The sequence below is a fragment of the Falco punctatus genome, assembly GCF_963210335.1.
Source record: "Falco punctatus genome assembly, chromosome: 8".
Lineage (NCBI taxonomy): Eukaryota > Metazoa > Chordata > Aves > Falconiformes > Falconidae > Falco > Falco punctatus.
In genome coordinates, this window is record NC_137588.1 from 14,765,177 (window position 1) to 14,783,211 (window position 18,035).

Below are 18,035 nucleotides of genomic sequence, written 5' to 3' on the forward strand. Positions count from 1 at the left end.
GCTATTCATAATGAGAGCTCCGAGAACAGCCAATGCTACACACACACAGAGCGAATACTGTCATTAAGTGCTCTTTGAATGACAGTCCCAGCAGTTCATTATCCCACATCACTGCTTGGGGAGGGTGGAGGAGGAGAGAGAGGGGTGAAGTTTTTTTTAAATAACGTTTCCCCACCCCAAATTAATCTCCACTGCAAAGCAGAGCAACAAAGGAGCAGTATAAAGATGGCATCCTACCTCGCTGGTGCCTTCCGAGGCTGTAGTGTGGGGCTCTTGTTAGGAACCGGTCAGGGAAATTTGGCACGGACTGGCAGGGGAAGGGGAGGGCCGCCTGGCGAGCATGGCTGAGGGCCCTCCGCAGAGCGAGGTTACGCAGGATTACCCCCGGCACAGGGATCCGCTGCTGTGGATCAGTTAAAGGTAGGGCTGTGGGGCTGCAGCAGTGGTGCTGGGAGGGCAAAGGCCAGGCTGTGGATAGGACACATGCCTGCAAGCCTGGCACTGCTAACAGCAACCTGTGCACCTGGGCAGCAGTTTGTTACGCTCGCTCTGCGTGGCTGATGTGGCACAGTGCAGCGTGGCACGGCGTGCGGGATGCTCTGGGCAGGCAGCCTGCTCTGCTCTGCTCCTGCACCCCATGTGGGTCACCCTGCATTGGGCCAGGGAGGCAGGGGTGCCAGCAGTGTGTCAAAAACCTGCACAGCAGGACCATGATGTTTCTTGGGGCATGGAGCTGGCTGGAGGCACCTGTCTGACCCATTTGCCACATGTGCAGCCCATCGCGGGGTGCCCGCAGGGCCTCGCTGGCTGCGATAGCACCTGGCAGCGCCTGGGCTTTTATAGTGCTCCGGGCATTCCATAGCCACCTGACATAGGGCACCTGGGAAGGGGACAGGTCTCCAGCTCTTCCCTTTACTTGCATGGGTTTTTATGGTTCAGCCCGCAGCTGGCACTGCCACGGCTGATCACACCCACCCCTGCCGGCTGTGGAGCGAGAGCCTGCACAGGGCTCTGGCCCTGGCAGCATATCTCAGACAAAGGCTTTGCCAACCAGTGCCACCAAAACACAGTTCCAGCCTTGATTTTATTTCATTTATTTTGTTAATGAATTGTATTTATCTCCATGCTTTCCTTTTTTTTTTTTTTTTTTTTTTTTTTTAAAAAGATATGGTTTCTAGGTGTATTTTTTCTCTCTGGAAATCCACGCAGAAGTTTACTCTTAAGACCCTGGCTAACATTTCTGACCTACATTAGGCAGTGGCCCCAGCCGACATCAGCTCCAGCCCCACCACCCGTTCACATCGAATGATGCACCGAGTGCTGGGAGCCTCCTCCTCCCTGCGAGGATGCTTGAGAGCAGGTTGCGACTTACGTGGATGCAGGTGGGTGTGCCAGGCTACGTCTGAAGCCCCTGCACATAAGTAGTGCCCCCTCCACATGGGGACTGTGGGACAGGGGGGCAGCCAGGAGGAGAGTGGGTCTCCCAGCTCTTGTCTTGCAGTGGATCGGATCCTGTAGTTACCTGTGCTCAGGGAGGAGGTGCAGGATGCCGAGCCTGATGCGGGCAGAAGGCTGGCAGTGCTGTCTGCATTTGCAGTCTCAGCCAAAGTGTATCCTGCCGAGGCTAGATGGGGGCATCAAGAGACAGTGTTTTATGATTAGCCTCCTTGTTTGAAAAGGAAGTTTGTTTTTGTCAGGGACAGCGTTACAGTGCAGCTGGGGTTGCCTGGGCATCCCCACATGTCCAGATGAGATCTTTTACACCCTGCTTGCCCCATTAGAGGTGCCCAGCACCTGGCTGCTGCCATCCAAATTTGTCAGGACATCTCCTGGGCATCAGGAGTAGCATGGATGGGGCTTGTTAAAACTTGTGCAAATATTTTCCTAGCTGCCAAGTTGCCTGGGCAGCTGCAATGAGTCACTGTGGCTGCACTGTCGCTCTGTCCCCGTGCTTCAAAAGCATTACCTCCCCTTCATCTCCAGTATCTGGGGGAATCATCATCACTTATTCCCAAATCAGGATGCTTAATCTCTTAAATTCCTGCAACAGTGCTGCGTTCACAACCTTGCCATTATCCCGAGGCTGATAACCTCAGGCAGAAGTGTTCATTTTTTAAGTCATTGAGCAATGTCCTGTTTGTGACACCGTAGATATCCAGAAATACAAGATACGGCAGCCCTTTCCATCCTCCCAAATCACCTGCCGAACCCTCCACTGTTCGACCCAGCCTCACTGTCCTGCTTAGCCCTTGAAATAGATCCCGGTTTAGAGCAGCTCATCTGCAGGTCACACTACAGCCCCCTCCTCACGTGCTGCAGTCTGGCATCACTGCACAGCAGGGCCTGCCAGGGACTGCAGAGCGCTGTTTTAATGGTTTTATCATGACACCCAAAGCATTACACAGGCTCGCTCCCGAGTGTGGCACTGCTCTGTTTTAATGAGCTTTGCAGATTGCATCGGCAGCGTGGACCCGGCTGTTTGATGGTGGTCAGCGGGGCTAATTAATCTGGTGTGCGCCCAGAGCCCTGTGCCTGCCTGCGGCCCCGGCTGGGGCGATGCTGATAGCACAGCTGGGCTGTGGCTGAGATGTGGAACTGCTTTAGACAGTGTGCTTAAAGGCGCCTGTTCTCACCCAGCTCTCCCCTGTAAATTGAGGCTACCACTGTTTCTAATGTCAAAGTCCAACTTCTTCCTTTGGGGACAAAAAAAAAAAAGAAAAAAAAAAAAAGAAAAAGAAAAGACTGCTTTTGAAACAGCCCCCAAGTAGCACACTGTGACTCTCTCTGTGATGCTGCCAGGCCCCGATGAGGATGCTCCTCCTTGGTACCTGTGTCTGCATCTGACCTCGGCAGAGCTGGCAGGGCTGATGCTGGGGGTCTCTGTCCCAGGGAGATGGGCTCATGTGCTTTGTAGTCCCTTTCCCCCCGAGCCCCCGAGGCACACGGCCCACAGGGTGCCTGCGGGAAGGCTTAACCGCCCTGCTGCCTTTGGCCGCTTCAGCGTGTTTCCCCCAGCCCTTCAGCGTGTGCTGTGCTGAAGCTGGAAGGAGCTGTTTGGATGGCATTGAGGTGTTTGTATATTTGAAGTTAAGAAAAGGGAGCGTTGCCGAGATGGCTTTTCCTTTCCAGGAGAAAAGCCAGAGCTGGGGCTGGGCTTTTCTTACTCCTCCTTCCCCCTAAACCAAAAAAACCCCAAGTTTTTAGCTGCTTCAGCAGGTAATCACTGCCTGTGTGTCAGTGAGCCATGGAAAACCCCCTTTGCTCCATAAAAACTGGCAGACACATCTGTCACCCTCCTTTTGACGTCTGCCTTACCGCAGGTTGGCAGGGAAGCGGCACTTTCCAGGCACTGGGATTTTATTGCAGTGACAGCAACAGGCAGTGGCGGCGGGGCAGCCGTGGTGGGAGGCAGCACAGGTCCCCTGCCTGTCCCCATCCTCGTCCCTGTCCAGGCTGTGAGGGATAGGTGGCCCCAGCGCAGTGCTCGGCTTGGTCTTGGCGCAGGGCTGGGGGTATCTGGGCAGGACCCCCAGCACCTGGGAAGCCCTCCCGGCAGGGGCTGGGCTTCCATTGTCCCCCACTGCGGGTGCAAGAGAGGGGTGCAGCGGGGACAGGTGGCTGCACAAGCCCACGGCTCCTAGTCACCCTGGCTAAAATGGCGTGTCACCCATCGGAAGTGTCAGGCTTGGTTTTCTATGTGTTTGCAGGGTGTCTCCTCATCCAGCAAAATAAATCAATACATAAGAATTGCCGGGCGAGACGTGGTGGCAGGGTGCCAGTCCTAGCCCAGCCAATTAATTTGCAGTTCTCATTAATCTGGGCTAACCTTTGCTCACATTTCCACCATGAGCATGTTCAAAACAAGGCAGACATTTAACTTTGTTTTGGGCAATGTTACTCTAATGTGGCTTTTTTCTGCATAGCTCTCTCTTTTATGGTAATCAAATGTACTGCCAACTTTTCTCTTGCTATGTACACTAGCGAAAGGAACCAGATGCTTCGTGTTTTCCTCCGAAATATATCTGAATGTTGTTTTTTGTTTAGTGTTTTAGAGGGAGGGCTGGCTTACAGACAGCATTTTGCAAATCCAGCCCTTGCTGCACCCTGTTTCCCAACTTACGGTGGGTCCCGGCTGTGGCTCCTGGATGGATTTGCAGCCTCTCCTCAGCACAGTGGGGATGGGAGGCACCGCGGGGCCGATCCCCGGCTGGCCTGGTCTCAGCAGGGCACGGCTGCCACTGGAGGACACCCCCGTGGCACGGGTCTCTGCTGACGTGAAGTGAAAGATGTGGGGGCTGGGCAGGGTAGCCCACGGACTTCTCGCACCACAGAGCATCTGCAGCCTGGGCATGTTGTGCAATCGGCCACGGCGCTCGGGGATGCTCTGGGGTCAGCCAGGAGCCACGTCCTGGAGAAGCCGATCCCCAGTTCAGGAGCAGGTTGAGCTGCTCATGAGGAGCAATACATGTGGATTTGCCTAGTGAGTGCTGGTCAGCTTCTGGAAATGGAGGAATTTTGCTGCAGCACACCCAAGGGTGCTGGAGTTGTGCAGGGGTCCTTGTGCCCACCCCCCCTCTCTGGGTGGTTTGAGGCTGGTGCTCTGCATGGTGGGCGCCGCACCTCCTTATGCCCACGCAGGGTCTAAGCTGTTGAAGCTCACCCAACGAGTTCTTGCTGTGAAAAAAACAAGCAGCCTCGGGCAAGATTGTCAAAAATACCTGTGCCACCAGGGCACTGCTGGCTATTTTTAATAACTCTATCCTCTACCTCCATCTGTACTACTTCTGCTATTTTTATAATCGCTTCTCTGCTTTCAACTCCTTATCTTCTTTAGCTTTCCCTCTCCTTTTCACTCTTTATACCCTAAAATCTTTTCATCACTTTTTTTTTTTCTTTTTGGGGTCTGATTGAGCTTTATTTCTTCTCCTCTGCCAGATTTATGTGAGTTGTCCTGTCCAGCAGCCGTTTGTCTCTGCCTGATGACAGACTTGCCTTCCCATCCCCCCAAATCAGATTCATGGCTGTTCTTTAAGGCCCTTTAATATTTTAATACTCTGACTATAAATTTCATTTTCTTTAAGCTTCAATCCTTCTGTGGGCCTTCCCGCGGCTGGGTCGGTGGCTGCTCCCCGACGTGATTTGCGGCGTGTCACAGGCAGCGTTTGGGGTGGCTTTGCTCTGTGCACGGGAGCGGAGGACAGGGGAGGGAGTGTAGCAGGAATTCGCTTTTCCTTAAGCTCAGACAATTCTTCAAAACTTGACAGGAATTGACTTTTTTTTTTTTTTTTTTTTGCTTCCAAGCTGTGATTTGTTGTGGGCTTGTGGTGCTTTTTATTAAAATGCTCTCGTAGAGTGCTTAAAAAGGTTGGCTTTACACAGCCCCAGCTTCCTTCTTTAATAAATGCAGCCTTGGCTTACAGTTTTTCCCTCTGATGTGTCAGCTGGGGAACTTGCTCTCCATCTCAAATACACCCAGACTGCTTAAATCATCCTTATTTCTCTCGGAGGGAGAGAGACTTTCTGCACTCAGAAACTTTTCATACCCTAAGTTAATAAAACTTCTCTGCTGAAAGGGACAGATGTGACACTGTGCTGAGGATTTCATGGCCAAGCGCTGGATTATTGCTGTGGTATAAAAGGCTCCCCAGCTCTGGTAAGCATATTGGATGTCTTCTTAAAATACGAGGTTGAAATGCATTTGGCAACAGCTGTCCCTGAAAGCTGGTGGAAGACCTCACCCCCTTCACTGGCGTGGTGGAGCAGGACGTGTTGGGGAAACGCTTCCCAAGGGACAGCACAGCCCAGGGCTGCCTCTGCATCCTCCAACGCAGCCCACCGGTGAAGCGGTGAGGTGAGGGAAGGCCTGCTGGAGGCCACTCCGCTCAGGAGTGTGCTTCGAGGACTGCAAAGCAAGCTGGGCTGGAAGCCAGGGCAGAATTACTCTCTGTATAAACCCGAGAGACCAGGAGGGCAAAAATAGTGCTAGAAATTTTGATGGCATTTGTAAAGAAGTCAGTCATCTCTGTTATTAAGCATGAGATTGGCAGCTGATCCAAAGGGTGACAAATCAGCCCTGCACCGCGCCAGGAGGGACCTGATAGGAAATTATCAGCAGCATCTGGGACAGCTATTTCCTCTGGGTTTGTAAACATTTAACCGAGGGAATGTTAGCAAAGTCTTCTGCAGCAAACAGTCCTGAGCTGGCAGCCCATGCTGGCTCATTCCACAGGCCTCCACCCACTGCAGCAGGACTATATTTTTTCCTTTGATTTTTAGCACCCAGACCAAGGTGGGGGTAGAGCTGCTGAGTGTTTAATTTGGTGCTTTCTATTTTGGATATTAGTGGTGCAACTGAGTTATGATACAGCAGCCTAGAGAGGAGTCATCCCCCTTCAACAAATTAAGGATTATTTTCCTTATTAAACTGCTTTAGTCATGGAGAGTTTGTTGCCTTAAATGGGTTGCTGTGTGTAACCGGCATTGATAGGAAAGCCTAATCCTACCTGATAAGTGAGAGTGACAATAGAGACCTACTGAATTCAGTGCAGATTTTGCTATGGATGTATATGGACCAAAACTCAGTGTCACCCTCTGTATTTACACCCACAGGGCTCTGCTGAGCACCCACTGGAGCAGCTGATGTAAGGCTGAAAGGACACAGTATGGACAGAGCAGTGTGACACCAGCTGCGGTGGGGTGCCTGTGCTCAGCTCACCAGGAGCCAGCGCTTGGGGGTTCACCAACACCTTTTGTGTCCAGGTGGGTTTAGCCCTTTGGAGGTGTAAAGGGGGAAGGTGTGAGCTGTTTCTGTGCAGCTACAGTAAAGAGGGCAATCAATCTTCCCCAGGGAGGGGAAGTGGGGAGCTGCTTGGCAGAAAGAAGGTGCCTTTATGGGTGCTAGTCATCATGGTTTGAGCGCAGGGAGCCTGGCAGATATGAGCTGTAAAGGCAACGTGCTGCATACAGCATGCTCCCTGTGGTCCCCGTGTGGAGGGGATGGGAGCACTGGCCTCCCTGCCTGCCAAAGTCACTGTCCAGGGTAAAGCCAGCGCCAGGTTTCGCTCAACCCCTTTGGATGGTTGGTGATAATGCCAGGCTCTGGGAGACAGAGGAGCTCTTCAGAGAGAGACAGGAGAGAGAGGTGACGGGAGGCTCCACTTGCACCTGCCTGCAATTAATTAATTACGAATCTACTCATTAGCTCAGCCCCATGGCTCCCCCTCACTGCCAAGCCCCCAGCTGTCCAGAGAGCAAGTCATTATTTGAAAAGATTTCCCATTAAACACAAAAGCAAAGGAATATTTCAAAGAAGAGGCAAGAGAGACAGCGAGCGTGTGTGCACGATTGCAATCAGCTCTCAAGGATGTGCTGGAGCGGCTGGATTCCCATCTCGGTGCAGCCTGAGAATGGTGAAATAGATTTCATTAGCCCGCTCAGTCACTGATTACTCTCGTGCTACACGGACCACCCTCGTGGCCCCCCCACACTCCAGCTTCCTCTGGCAGTGGGTACCCGTGTGTGCATGGCAAGTGCACACAGGCGCCTCTGGGTCTCAGCCCATCCCCCCCAAAATGCGATCCCAGCTAAAAAAAACACCCCGAGATTCCCATTTCCTGAAGCGGGTGCCTGCCTCCCCTTTGAGCCCAGGTGGCAGCTGCAGCCCGGCTTTCAGGCTTTTAACCCAGCCAGTGCACACATCTGCTTTGCCACCCGTTTTTCTATTACCTGCTTTCTGCTCCTCGCTTTAGCGGAGGCGCCTCTTTAACCGCAGTGATTTACAGGCGGTGTTACGGCAGGACAGGTCTGACACTGATTGAGTCGCTTATCTGCCGTCTCTGTCCTGCTCTCTGACAGCCTCTCCCCCAGGTATCAATCTGCACATCAGTTCTTTATTCCTGGGTAAGGGAAGAGCTGTCAAGGTTGCAGCTACACTGTCATCTTCATCTAAGCTGCCAGCTGCCCTTCATCGCTTAAAGACCCTCTTTAACACACGTGCTTTGGGAGGGGGCCACCGTGTTGGAGGTAAGGAGATGGCAGAAAAATTTCATTTGCTCTCAGGGTGCCTGGGGCTTGATGGATTGGCTCTCCTTTGTCAGACTGCCCGTAAATAAACAAGAGTTTCCATGCCGTAGGTTCAGCCCCACTGCTTCTCCAGCTGGCTCCCCGCAGCCCCACGCTGGCTCCTGGCAGTGCGGTGCAGGGAGAGCAGCAGCGTGCTGGGACCCTGGTGAGATGCAAGGCTCCCTCAGTCCAGAGTCACCATCAGGGCAGTGGGAGAGAGGGTGGAGAAGGCAAGTGCATGGGGCCAGGCTTGGCTTTGGCGTTTGCCTGGAGTCCTTGCTGCTGGATACCTCTTGTAACCGCTGAGCACAGGGCTGAAGCTGGACGGCAGCGGGCTAAGCCATCCCGGTCACTCCCTGCCATTGCAGGGCCGTGGGACCAGGACAGGGATAAGCTGGCACCCAGCTCCTGCAGGCTGGTGAGGTGGCTCAGCTGGGACGGTCTGGCTCCCAGTACAGCCTGGCAGAGAGGGTGCAGGCTGCTCCCTGCGTGGTGCCTGCACGGCCATGTGCTGTCCTGAGTGACCCCCGGCCATCACCACGCTGTGCAGTTGCACTGCAAAGCCTTGACTGCACCTTTCTGCTCAGCACCAAGCTGTTTTAGCCTTAAATGACGTTTTTCTTAGCCTAAAGCCACACTCCTCTCCAGGATCGCCAGCAGCACCGTGCAGCAGTGCAGGGTGGCAGGCAGGGACATGTGGCTGCTTTTGGGTTTGTGTTCAGGTGCTGTTCTTTGGCCAGAGCAGCTTCCAGCCATCCCCAGCTCTGGGAGGACAGGCTGTGTCCCAGTGGGAGGACATGTGTGTGCACAGGGTCTGTGTAAAGCCCCCTGTCACGTGGGGGTGACCCGAAGGGGTGGGCATTGTGCAGCGAAGGAGGGCAGTGGGCATGGCCCTGCGTGCCTTCAGCTGTGCCTCGGCTTCCCTGGGGTTTCTAGCTGCCCATGGCCCTCTCAGTTCAGTTTCCTTACTGCTGCTCTTTGATAAATAAAAAAGCCACTGAAACATAATCTCTACCATAATGTTTATTAAATAGGAATTTTAAAAGGTTTTTATACAAATCATATAAACACAGTTTGATTTTTTTTTTTTTTTTTTTTTTTTTTTTTTTTTTTTTTACACCGAAGAATCACAGTAAAAGCTCTTTAAGTCCATAAGTCCTGGCTCAGCCAGTGAATGGTCAAACACCTTGAACTGCAAACCTTGGAGAAGTTCCATTTCTGCATATAATTTCTTAATGGTTTAATTCCCATGCTCACCCCGGCACCTTCCCACAAAACGAAATCACCCAGCACTACAGCCTGCCTGTTAGCAACACGTCCTCACCATGGGAAGGGTGTGGAGGCAGCAGCCCATTTCAGCAAAGGCATTAACACCAATTTCTTTCTTTTTTTTTTTTTTTTTTTTCTTTTAGGAGTTTCACAGAGGGAACTGCGATCAGCAAACCTAATCTATTTGCAGAGGAGGATGCAATGAGTTGAATGCACTGATGACTTTTTTTTTTTTTTTTTTTTTTCCCTGTTGAAGTTACAATCAAACACAGTTTTCTGTAGAAGAACAGTAAAGCACCCAGCAGAGGTAAGTGAGGTATCGGCTTTGCAGCATTATTGGCCTGCTCCCGCCCGGCAAGCGCACACGTGTGGGCCCTGCCCCATCTGGAAGGGGCAAGCAGGACATGCAGGGCGGACACTTCGCTGGGCCTGTGCCAAGTTAGTGCCAAGATCAGCAGTACTCTCCTGCCCCAGATCAAGAGATATATTAACACGAGTCAGTCCCACGGAATAAGTCACATACACGATACATACAGAGAATTCACGTGCGTGTGCAAACACACTATTTCTGAATATATGTATATATGAACTCTTCTCTCTGTACGCCTACTAGACACCATAACGTCACCTTTTTAATTATTTATTTTCACCTATTGTTTGCCTAAGTCGACTTTTCTACTGTATGGTCCTTTCCCATTCATCCTTCCCCTTTCCTGTGATTTGAGGGGGATAAAATCACCAAGCAGCAGCAATGCAGCTTTGAAATGGTCTGGTACATTTCCTCTTACTGCCTCTGTTTCTTTTGTACAGTAAAAGAACTCCCCTGTGGAATCTGTCCGTGAAGAACGCCAAAAGAAATAAGGTGATTCGAAAGGAGAATCTGAGTAACATTTACTGCTGTTCCTGTTGGGCGCACAGTGTGAGTTAAAAAACCGAAGGTCTCCGTGTGTGCGTGTCTCTGTGTGTGCGTGTATGAACTGTGGATGTTTTGATGACACAGCTGCCCGTATCTGCTTCCCCACTAACACAGGCATCTGCCTTCAAGTGGAGAAGTCTTTTTTTTCCCCTAAAAACTTACTGTCTGATGGAGCTCTGCATGAAACACTAGACAAATATTCCTGTTCCCACTACACCAAGGAGCAGCTGTGGCACTGTCCGTGCTCATCTCCTCTCCAGATGTTGCTTGCCTCCCCAAACACCTGGCCTCCAGCGGGATGTGTTTTGCAGGGGCTGTGCAGACTGAGCTTCACAGCACATCACACCTTCGGCTCTCTGCGGTTAGCGAGGAAAAAAAAAAATAATCCATCCTCAACCCAAACTATTTGGTAGGCAAAAAGTAAAATCAGGACATGTCAGGTATTTCCAAAGAAAACCTCAACCTTCTGGAAAGGTTTCTTGCTTATGTATGTGCAAGCTGATAGGGGTGATCAGTCTGCACTGAATTGGAAATGAAGGCGTCGGTTTGGGGTCCAGCATTTGAACTCTTTTTCTCCATTAAATTGTTTTCATAACACTCCTCTCCCACAGCACAGCGGTAAGTGGAGAGCTATCAGCTGCCAGACAATGTAGCCAGACCACTTGAAAGTAGAAGGACCAGACTTCTTTAGCCGGGCTCTACCCAGTAGAGAGTGGCGAAGAAGAGTGTTTTGCCGGGGAAGGATGAAGGCCTCGCTTGTTGTTTGATACAGCACTGATCATCAGACAGAGGAAAAATACTTCTTCTAAGGCACTTGTTCAAAGTAAAACAAAACACAGCTCATAAATAAAACTTCGGGTTTTTGCTACTGATGAGGAGCAGCGCAGCTTTGCTCCGCAGGAGATACAGCGCAGCCCTTTGGTCCAGCTGGGCTGGCGGCCCCAGGGAGACGGGGAGCACCATGAAGGGGAGGGGGGCTGGTTCCTGGGGCTGTGGGCAAGGCTCCAGCCTCCTTCCTTGCTCATTTTCCCTCCTTGGCACTTTGGACAGGCCTTGGCACTGTGCCTCAAGTCAAACCCCGAGTGAAGCCCCCTTCCCAAAGCCGTCGCCCGAGCGCTGGCAGCCTGACAGGCTCTAGCTTTTGTTTGCTGCAATTTTCTCATTATAGCAAAAACAACAAAAAAAAGGGCAGGATCAAGAGGGGTGGGAGATTCATAGAAAGGCCTTCCTGATGAAGGCCTCAGCTGTTGCAGTCCAAGATCTGGATTTAATAAATGGCTGTTATTCACAAATCACTTTAAGGCTCTTCAGCTTCTCTCCAAGAGGTGCTTCTACACGTAGGGTTTCCTTTCTGTTTTATTTCTTAATGATTTCAGAAAGTGCTGCTGTTACCATCGACACTAAAGCCAGTATCCCACCTTTTCCCCCTACCAGGAGAAGGAAAGTTGAAGGTTACCACATGCTTCCATTTTCAGGACTGGAAACTGCAGCTTCCTGGACTTAGTGGGAAGTGCACAAATCCCTACAGCCAAAATATACCTGGATGGGGTCTAAAATGGACAGGGGTGTGTGTGTGTGTGTGTGTGGTTTTTATTTTGAAAGACAGAATGGCTGAAGAAATTCCTCAGCCGTCTCAACAACTCACCAGAGAAAGGAGGTGGGATATAACGATCAACATTTAGTTCCTCACATCCAAAAGGTAAACCAGTCTCCCCACCACATCCCAGCCGCTCGCATCAGCAGAAAATGAAGATGAACCAACAAACAAGGGTCTCGGTCCCCCCTTGCCCGGCTCAGTCAGGTTTGCGGGAAAGCCCGCTCGGTCCTGGCAGAGCATGACCCACCAGCGGGACCTGGCAGCAGGAGCAGCGCCTCCCCTCGCTCCTCCCGCAAGCCTCCTTTCCCGTTATGGCATTCAGTTCCCATAGAAAACAGCAAAAAAATGTACCCCCCCGCCAGCCCATCTCACCGGGCACAATACCAAGGGTGATCCCCAGGGCACACATCAGGCCTCCGAGCAGCATTTCTGGTGGTTCATCTTGACTTTGTGCTTGATGCCGTCGTACAGCTCGAAGTTGTAGTTCTCCAGCGTGGTGGAGCTCCGTGAGGACAGCCCGGCGTACGAGCATGTGCAGTAGAGGAGCAGACCAGCGCAGATGGCTCCAAGGAGGACGCCCAAGGAGCTCATCGCTATGATGGTCACCAGGATGGGATCAAGGGTGTAGAGCCAGCTTTTTTCTTTGTCCAGCTTCGGGGTTCCTGGAGAGTTAGTAGAGAACAGTGTGTCGTTCCTATCCGATCCAAAGTAATCTGCAGTGGAATGGGCACTTATTATCCAGGGATCACTTTTTTCCCCCCACCTTCATGCATTTCTTACCCAGAGCTGTGGTGTCCTTACAAGAGTATAAGCCCACCCCTACCCCCTCCATAGGTATATTGCAGCAGGATTCACTAACCCTAGTCTAGAAGCAATGCAAAGCACCAAACTACCAAGTCAGGTGTCCTGATTCACTTTTACATCTCAGGCTACGTAAACAGCATGCCAGCATTTTACACCCACTGAAACTCTGTCCCTTCAAGTGCCGTTGGGTTCAAAACTATGGAAACAATCTGTCACAGCTCCCAGATTTAATTTTCTCCATTTACAAGTCTAAAAGCCACGCAAGCAGCAATTAATGCTTGAAAGATCAGTTCCGCTTGTCCTAACACAAATACAATATATTGACTTTGCAAGGTTGCTGGCTGTTGAAAAAGGAAAACAAGAAAAGAAAATGAATGTCTTTGTCCAGACACTAAGCCACCACTTCAGCGCTCATTCGCAATTGTGTTCTAGCTCCTAACCCTCACTGAAGCTGAGGTTTGTGAGTAATTGTAGCATCTGATACTGAAACACATGCTCACATAAGATAAATTATCCACATGGCATTTGAGTACCAACCTGAATCATCGTTGTCTTCGAAGTCTTGCTCAGAGATTGGAAAGTCATCCTCCATTCTTGGGAAGTTCACTAGAACAACAAAATGGGAAGCGACATTTGTTAGAAGAGGCCTTTTGGAGGCTTCATTGTTACTGGTCACTGGACCGGGAGACGGGCCAGAAGCAATGGTTAAACTACTGCAAGGCTTTTCCTCATGGGAGGTGGAAGAACACTTCCTCTTTTTCCTTTGGCTGAAGCCAGTGAAGACACCTGTATACTTGAGAGAACAGGATCTTCTCACTACATCACATTTCGTGATCACCAAATGACCAGCTTTTAAGAAGAAAAGAGAGCGAGCGAAAAGCAAAGAAACCAGATAACTTGAATAGCACTAAAATATTGTCATTGGTGCCTGCATAATGGCCATAATTCACTATTAACATGCTCATGGGTATTATCCCTGCAACTGTGAATAGGATCTTAGTGCCTATCATTACTTGCCACTAATGCTAGATCCATTTAGCACACTCCACTTTTCATCTTTTCCCATACATCTTACTGGACACAGAGCTTCAATGACCCAGTTTCTCTTTGGGTTTCAGATAAATTCATAGTAATTTGAGGAAGTCATGTATCATCATTACATGTTTTAATGCAAAAGCTGGTTGAAATGGGGAGAGCAGCAAATGGGTGTCCATATCTAGGCATTTATGTTAACATTTCTCTGATCTAAATTCCTTTTAGTGGTGACATTTCTTTTTATTGTTCAGCACAGATCAAGCACTAGTAACCAAATGCACATGCTGTAATCTGAGCAGAAGTTATTTTCCTGTGCAGTCTTCCTAGCATTATCTCTACGTATAGTTACTATGGCTCTGTCTCAGTTTTCCAAAAGAAAATGTCCTTTCATTTCGATCTGCTTCGATTTTTCAAAGCTGGCTGTAACTTGGGGTGCTTATCTGAGAAGGCACCTCAAAATGATCAGGAATGCAGAAAATCAGGGACTACTAGAAAGCGGTAGAAGTCACATCCTTGAAATAGTTGTGGTTGAAAACCAAGGCTACTTTGCGTCTTGTGCAAAAACAGCAAGAAGAGTTTAAAGAGGTTACTCATAAACAACCCAAAGCAAAGAATATAACCCGTGCCTAAAAAGCCATGTGCAAAGAAATTTTGCAAAACCTTAAAAAAGAATATTTATACAGAGATTTAGGACTTGAAAAGGCCTCCTGGATTGTCAAATCCATTTTTTTGCTATCCCAGGCAATGGTATCAGGTAATCCCTGTCACTTGCAGAGCAGGGTCTCTGCCGAACACCATGCTGCCCCGACACCACCTTACACCTGGCTGCAGTGATCCTCTGTGCTGGTACTAATGATACCTTCCCATATATTCATTCTTTGGGCAGAATTGTCTTTTGCCTTCTGCACTCAAAGGATTAAGGGATTTCTTAGCATTTTCAAGTGCATCTAGCAACAGGAACACACAAAACCCAGCACTTGCCCCTCCTGATGATGAGCTCTGTGTCTAGCGAGCCAGGTAATTAAGCCGACTCGAGGCTGCTGGTAGCTTGTTGAAGAAACATAGGTGCACACCATCTTCTGTAAATCCTCACTTTAGTGGCGGGTTCACATGATTTCTCAACACTTCCAGAACTGACAGGCCCAGATGGCAACATCTTAGGGCTGGGAGAACTGCCTGAGGGTCTCTTGCAAACATTTAGAGCTGAACATGTGGAAAAATAACTTGCAAAGCAGTTTGCATGCAGAGACATCTGCTTTGCTAGTCCTCTGTCAGAAGACAAGCAGTGAAATTTGCCATCCGTGTCACCCACACAGCCCCAGGGAAACTGTAGGTTGCTCAAACACAAGCAAAGGTTGAAATCGGACCACAGTCCGCCCAAGGAGCCCATGTGCATGGAAGGGCCGTTGGAAGTTTTTTGCCTTTCCGTATTGCAGCTCTCTAAATTTTGTGTGAGAACAAGCTAGCAATTTGGTGCTTTTTTATTTTCCCAGGGTAACCTTGAGGGAAAAGCCAGAAAAAACAAAGTATTGGTTAATCAACACTTTCAAAAGAACACCAGTTCTTCCAGGCTGAAAGGAACGCGCGCTGGGGAAACTTAAAAGGAGAGAACATTTATACAAAAAAGTCCAGCCCAAAATCTATTTACTCTTTTAGCAGTTTTCTCAATTCCCCATGCTAATACGACTCCAAGTCCTCCTTAAACGATATCTTCCTCCTCCTCGCCCATTCTCCTTCCTCCTCAGGCCCACGGTAGGCCCTCATTCTTCTGCTCCCCGCACACTATTTCATTGCTATCAGATTCTCTGTTGTCACACCAGCTTTGGAAAAATACAACTCAACGTTTCTTTTTCCTTAGTGGGGTTTCTCGAGCCATTAACGAGTCGGCTCTAGCGGTGCGGCCACCTGTGGAAACTGAAGCTGGAGGTCTCGGTTCAGTTCCTAGGGGTGATGGTTTCCCGTCACAGAAACCAGCCCTCTATTTGTCATCAGTTAGGCTCCTCCGTGACAAGCCTCAACAACATTGTCACAAGCAGAGCAGGCCATGGAAAGCGGTCCCCAGAAAAGCCCTGCAAGCTGCTGGGCACAATGGGAGGAACACGCATTGCCCCGTGCTGTGGAGAGTTGCTTCCCTAAAGGGCAGCTCTCGGGTGCAATTTACTTTGCATTTTAAAAGGGAAAAAATATGCTGGAGAAGGGTCGGCAAGAAGGCTAGGGGAAACTGTACTTAAACATGATGAATGCTTTCTCCTGAGTGAAAGGTCCTTTTTAAAGCACGTGTGCTGAACAATGGCTGTGAGCACCTAGCCAGTTATGCCCAAAAGATGATGTTAGTGATGCCATTCGAAATGGCTGGATGCCGAGAACGGCTGTTATCTGTTGGATCTGAGAGCGCTGCCAGCTAAAAGGCTAATTTATGGGACCTGAAAAAAGAAAGATGAGATTCTAATCAAAGACAAGGCACAACTAAAGTACCATGTTCGTACGAACTCACATGGGGGGAGAGTAGGAGAGAATTAGTATTACTAGAGGTTAAGGAGCTTCCATGTACATCTGTTTCAAAACAGCAGCAGGGGTGGGAAGGGCTGGGCCAGGGAGGGGGTTACTGGAAGGGGTGTGCCATGTGCTCCATACGCCTCGCCAGGGCGGATGGGGGAGGCACAAGAGCTGATGAGGGTCTCTGGTGTCTCACCACAGACATACACTTGCCTCTTGCAAGAAAGCTCTCCAGATGTGCCGGAGGCAGCTCACCTCTGCAAAGCTGAGGTCAGCGCATCCTATGGACCAGCACGTACCTCCTGCCAGCACACATGCTCAGTGCCAGCCTGCCTGCGTGGGCTTGCCAGCAGTGCCCACCGCCTCAGGCAGCGACCTTTGCACAAGCCAAGGGCTGTTGCTTTGGAAAGGACACCCAGTCCCAACTGCTGGAACCTAGGCACATTCCTCCAAGGCAAATGACCATCATTGCGGAAAAAAATGCTGTTTCTTTCTAGACTGACTTCGTCTGGTTTAAGTCCAGGCACAGAGCGCTGCCTCCTGCCAGATCCCTTCATCCCAGGGCAGAGCTGTGTCTATCACCACGCATCTCTCTGCACACAGGCATTTACAGATGTCTTGGGCTCTTTCTAGGGGAAGAAAATGAGCCTCTCAGCAGGAGGTGCCTTTCCCAAATGATATATCAACCTTGTAGCAATTTCCAGCCCTTCACGTTGCCTGCCTAGAGCCTCTCAGGGAGCACAGGGGAGCCTGATCTGGCGAGTGCCTGGGATGCACTCCTGCCATCCCTGTGCTCCTGCTCCCTGCATGGGTCTGGGGGCTCTGGGACCAAAGGGGATGCACCAGGTGATGGAAGTTTGTGGACTATGCTACGTACTGTCTTTCACTCCCCAGTGACATGACATCTGTGGCTGTGCCTCCCGCTACAAAAGAGGGGCAGCTGGCTGCCCTCTGGTCCTCTCCACAGTGGGGAAACAACTGTGTTGCTCACTTCCCTGAAAACAGCAAGTGCCCTCCTGCGTGCACACCCCTCTCTCCTGCTGCTACAACACCCACCTTGCCCGCTGCTGTCCTGCCTGGCAAGGGGGGTGTCAGAGGTGCACAGCTGCTTTGCTGCCAAACAGCACCCACGAAGGCCTGAAACGTTAAATCCAGCTAAGCCCAGGAAAATGCGGTCAGAAATTACCGCTCCCCAGCCTTGGCAGAGAGAGGCAGAGCTCTGGCTCCACTCTCATCCTCGCTTTTCTCCCTTTGCTCATTCCCAGCCCTTTTCTCTCCACAGCAATAGCGTGACTCCAACACGCGTCATTTTGTTTTGACATAGCAGAGCAGCCGCCGTGGCCTTGCCTTGACACCGCTGCGTTTGGCGCCGCCGCGCTGCTCCTTCAGCTGGGAGCCCGGGGCTGGGGGCTGACACCTCCCACCCTCAGCGAACGGGGGGAAGCAGCACCAGGCACCGGGCACAAACACTCCCTCTGAAACCCCCACCGCTCTATTTCCAGCCGAAAATCTGCCTCACTTCTCTCTTCCCCACTCCTCCAGAAACACAAAACAACTTTCGTTTACAAAAGGGCTAAATCCCTGCCAAAATTCAAATTAAAACAGTGCTTTGGCTACAGCTGAGCATTAAAGAAAGCAAACATGCAGCCTCTCCCCCGGCCCGGCCGCCCTCCACTGCACGGGAACCCCTGGACCTTGTCCTCAGATTGCCTCGGGGCTGCCCCGGCAGTGCTCGGTGCACACCGTGGCACCGTCTTCAAACCGAGGGGTACTAAGGACCCTCTTGCACTCCTCGGCCTTCCCGCATGCAGACAAGTTGGGGAAGCATAGCTAGTCAGGTGAAGACGGCCACTGAAA

General features: G+C 50.7%; 1 protein-coding gene across 5 annotated transcripts in view; it reads right to left on the bottom strand.

The window, feature by feature from the left end:
* Positions 1 to 9,064: 9,064 nt before the first annotated feature.
* NRP2 (neuropilin 2) overlaps positions 9,065 to 18,035 on the bottom strand; it is a 90,739-nt gene continuing 81,768 nt past the window's right edge. For 2 of the 5 annotated variants that reach the window (XM_080400141.1, XM_080400142.1), the window contains exons 16-17: positions 13,185 to 13,253; positions 9,065 to 12,505 (exon numbers count right to left, since the gene is read on the bottom strand). In XM_080400141.1, the coding sequence (XP_080256267.1) occupies positions 12,252 to 12,505; positions 13,185 to 13,253 (323 nt within the window). In that variant the 3' untranslated portion in view covers positions 9,065 to 12,251. Of the gene's footprint in view, positions 12,557 to 13,184; positions 13,254 to 18,035 lie in introns of all 5 variants that reach the window. The other 3 variants (XM_080400138.1, XM_080400140.1, XM_080400139.1) reach the window with 2 other exon arrangements.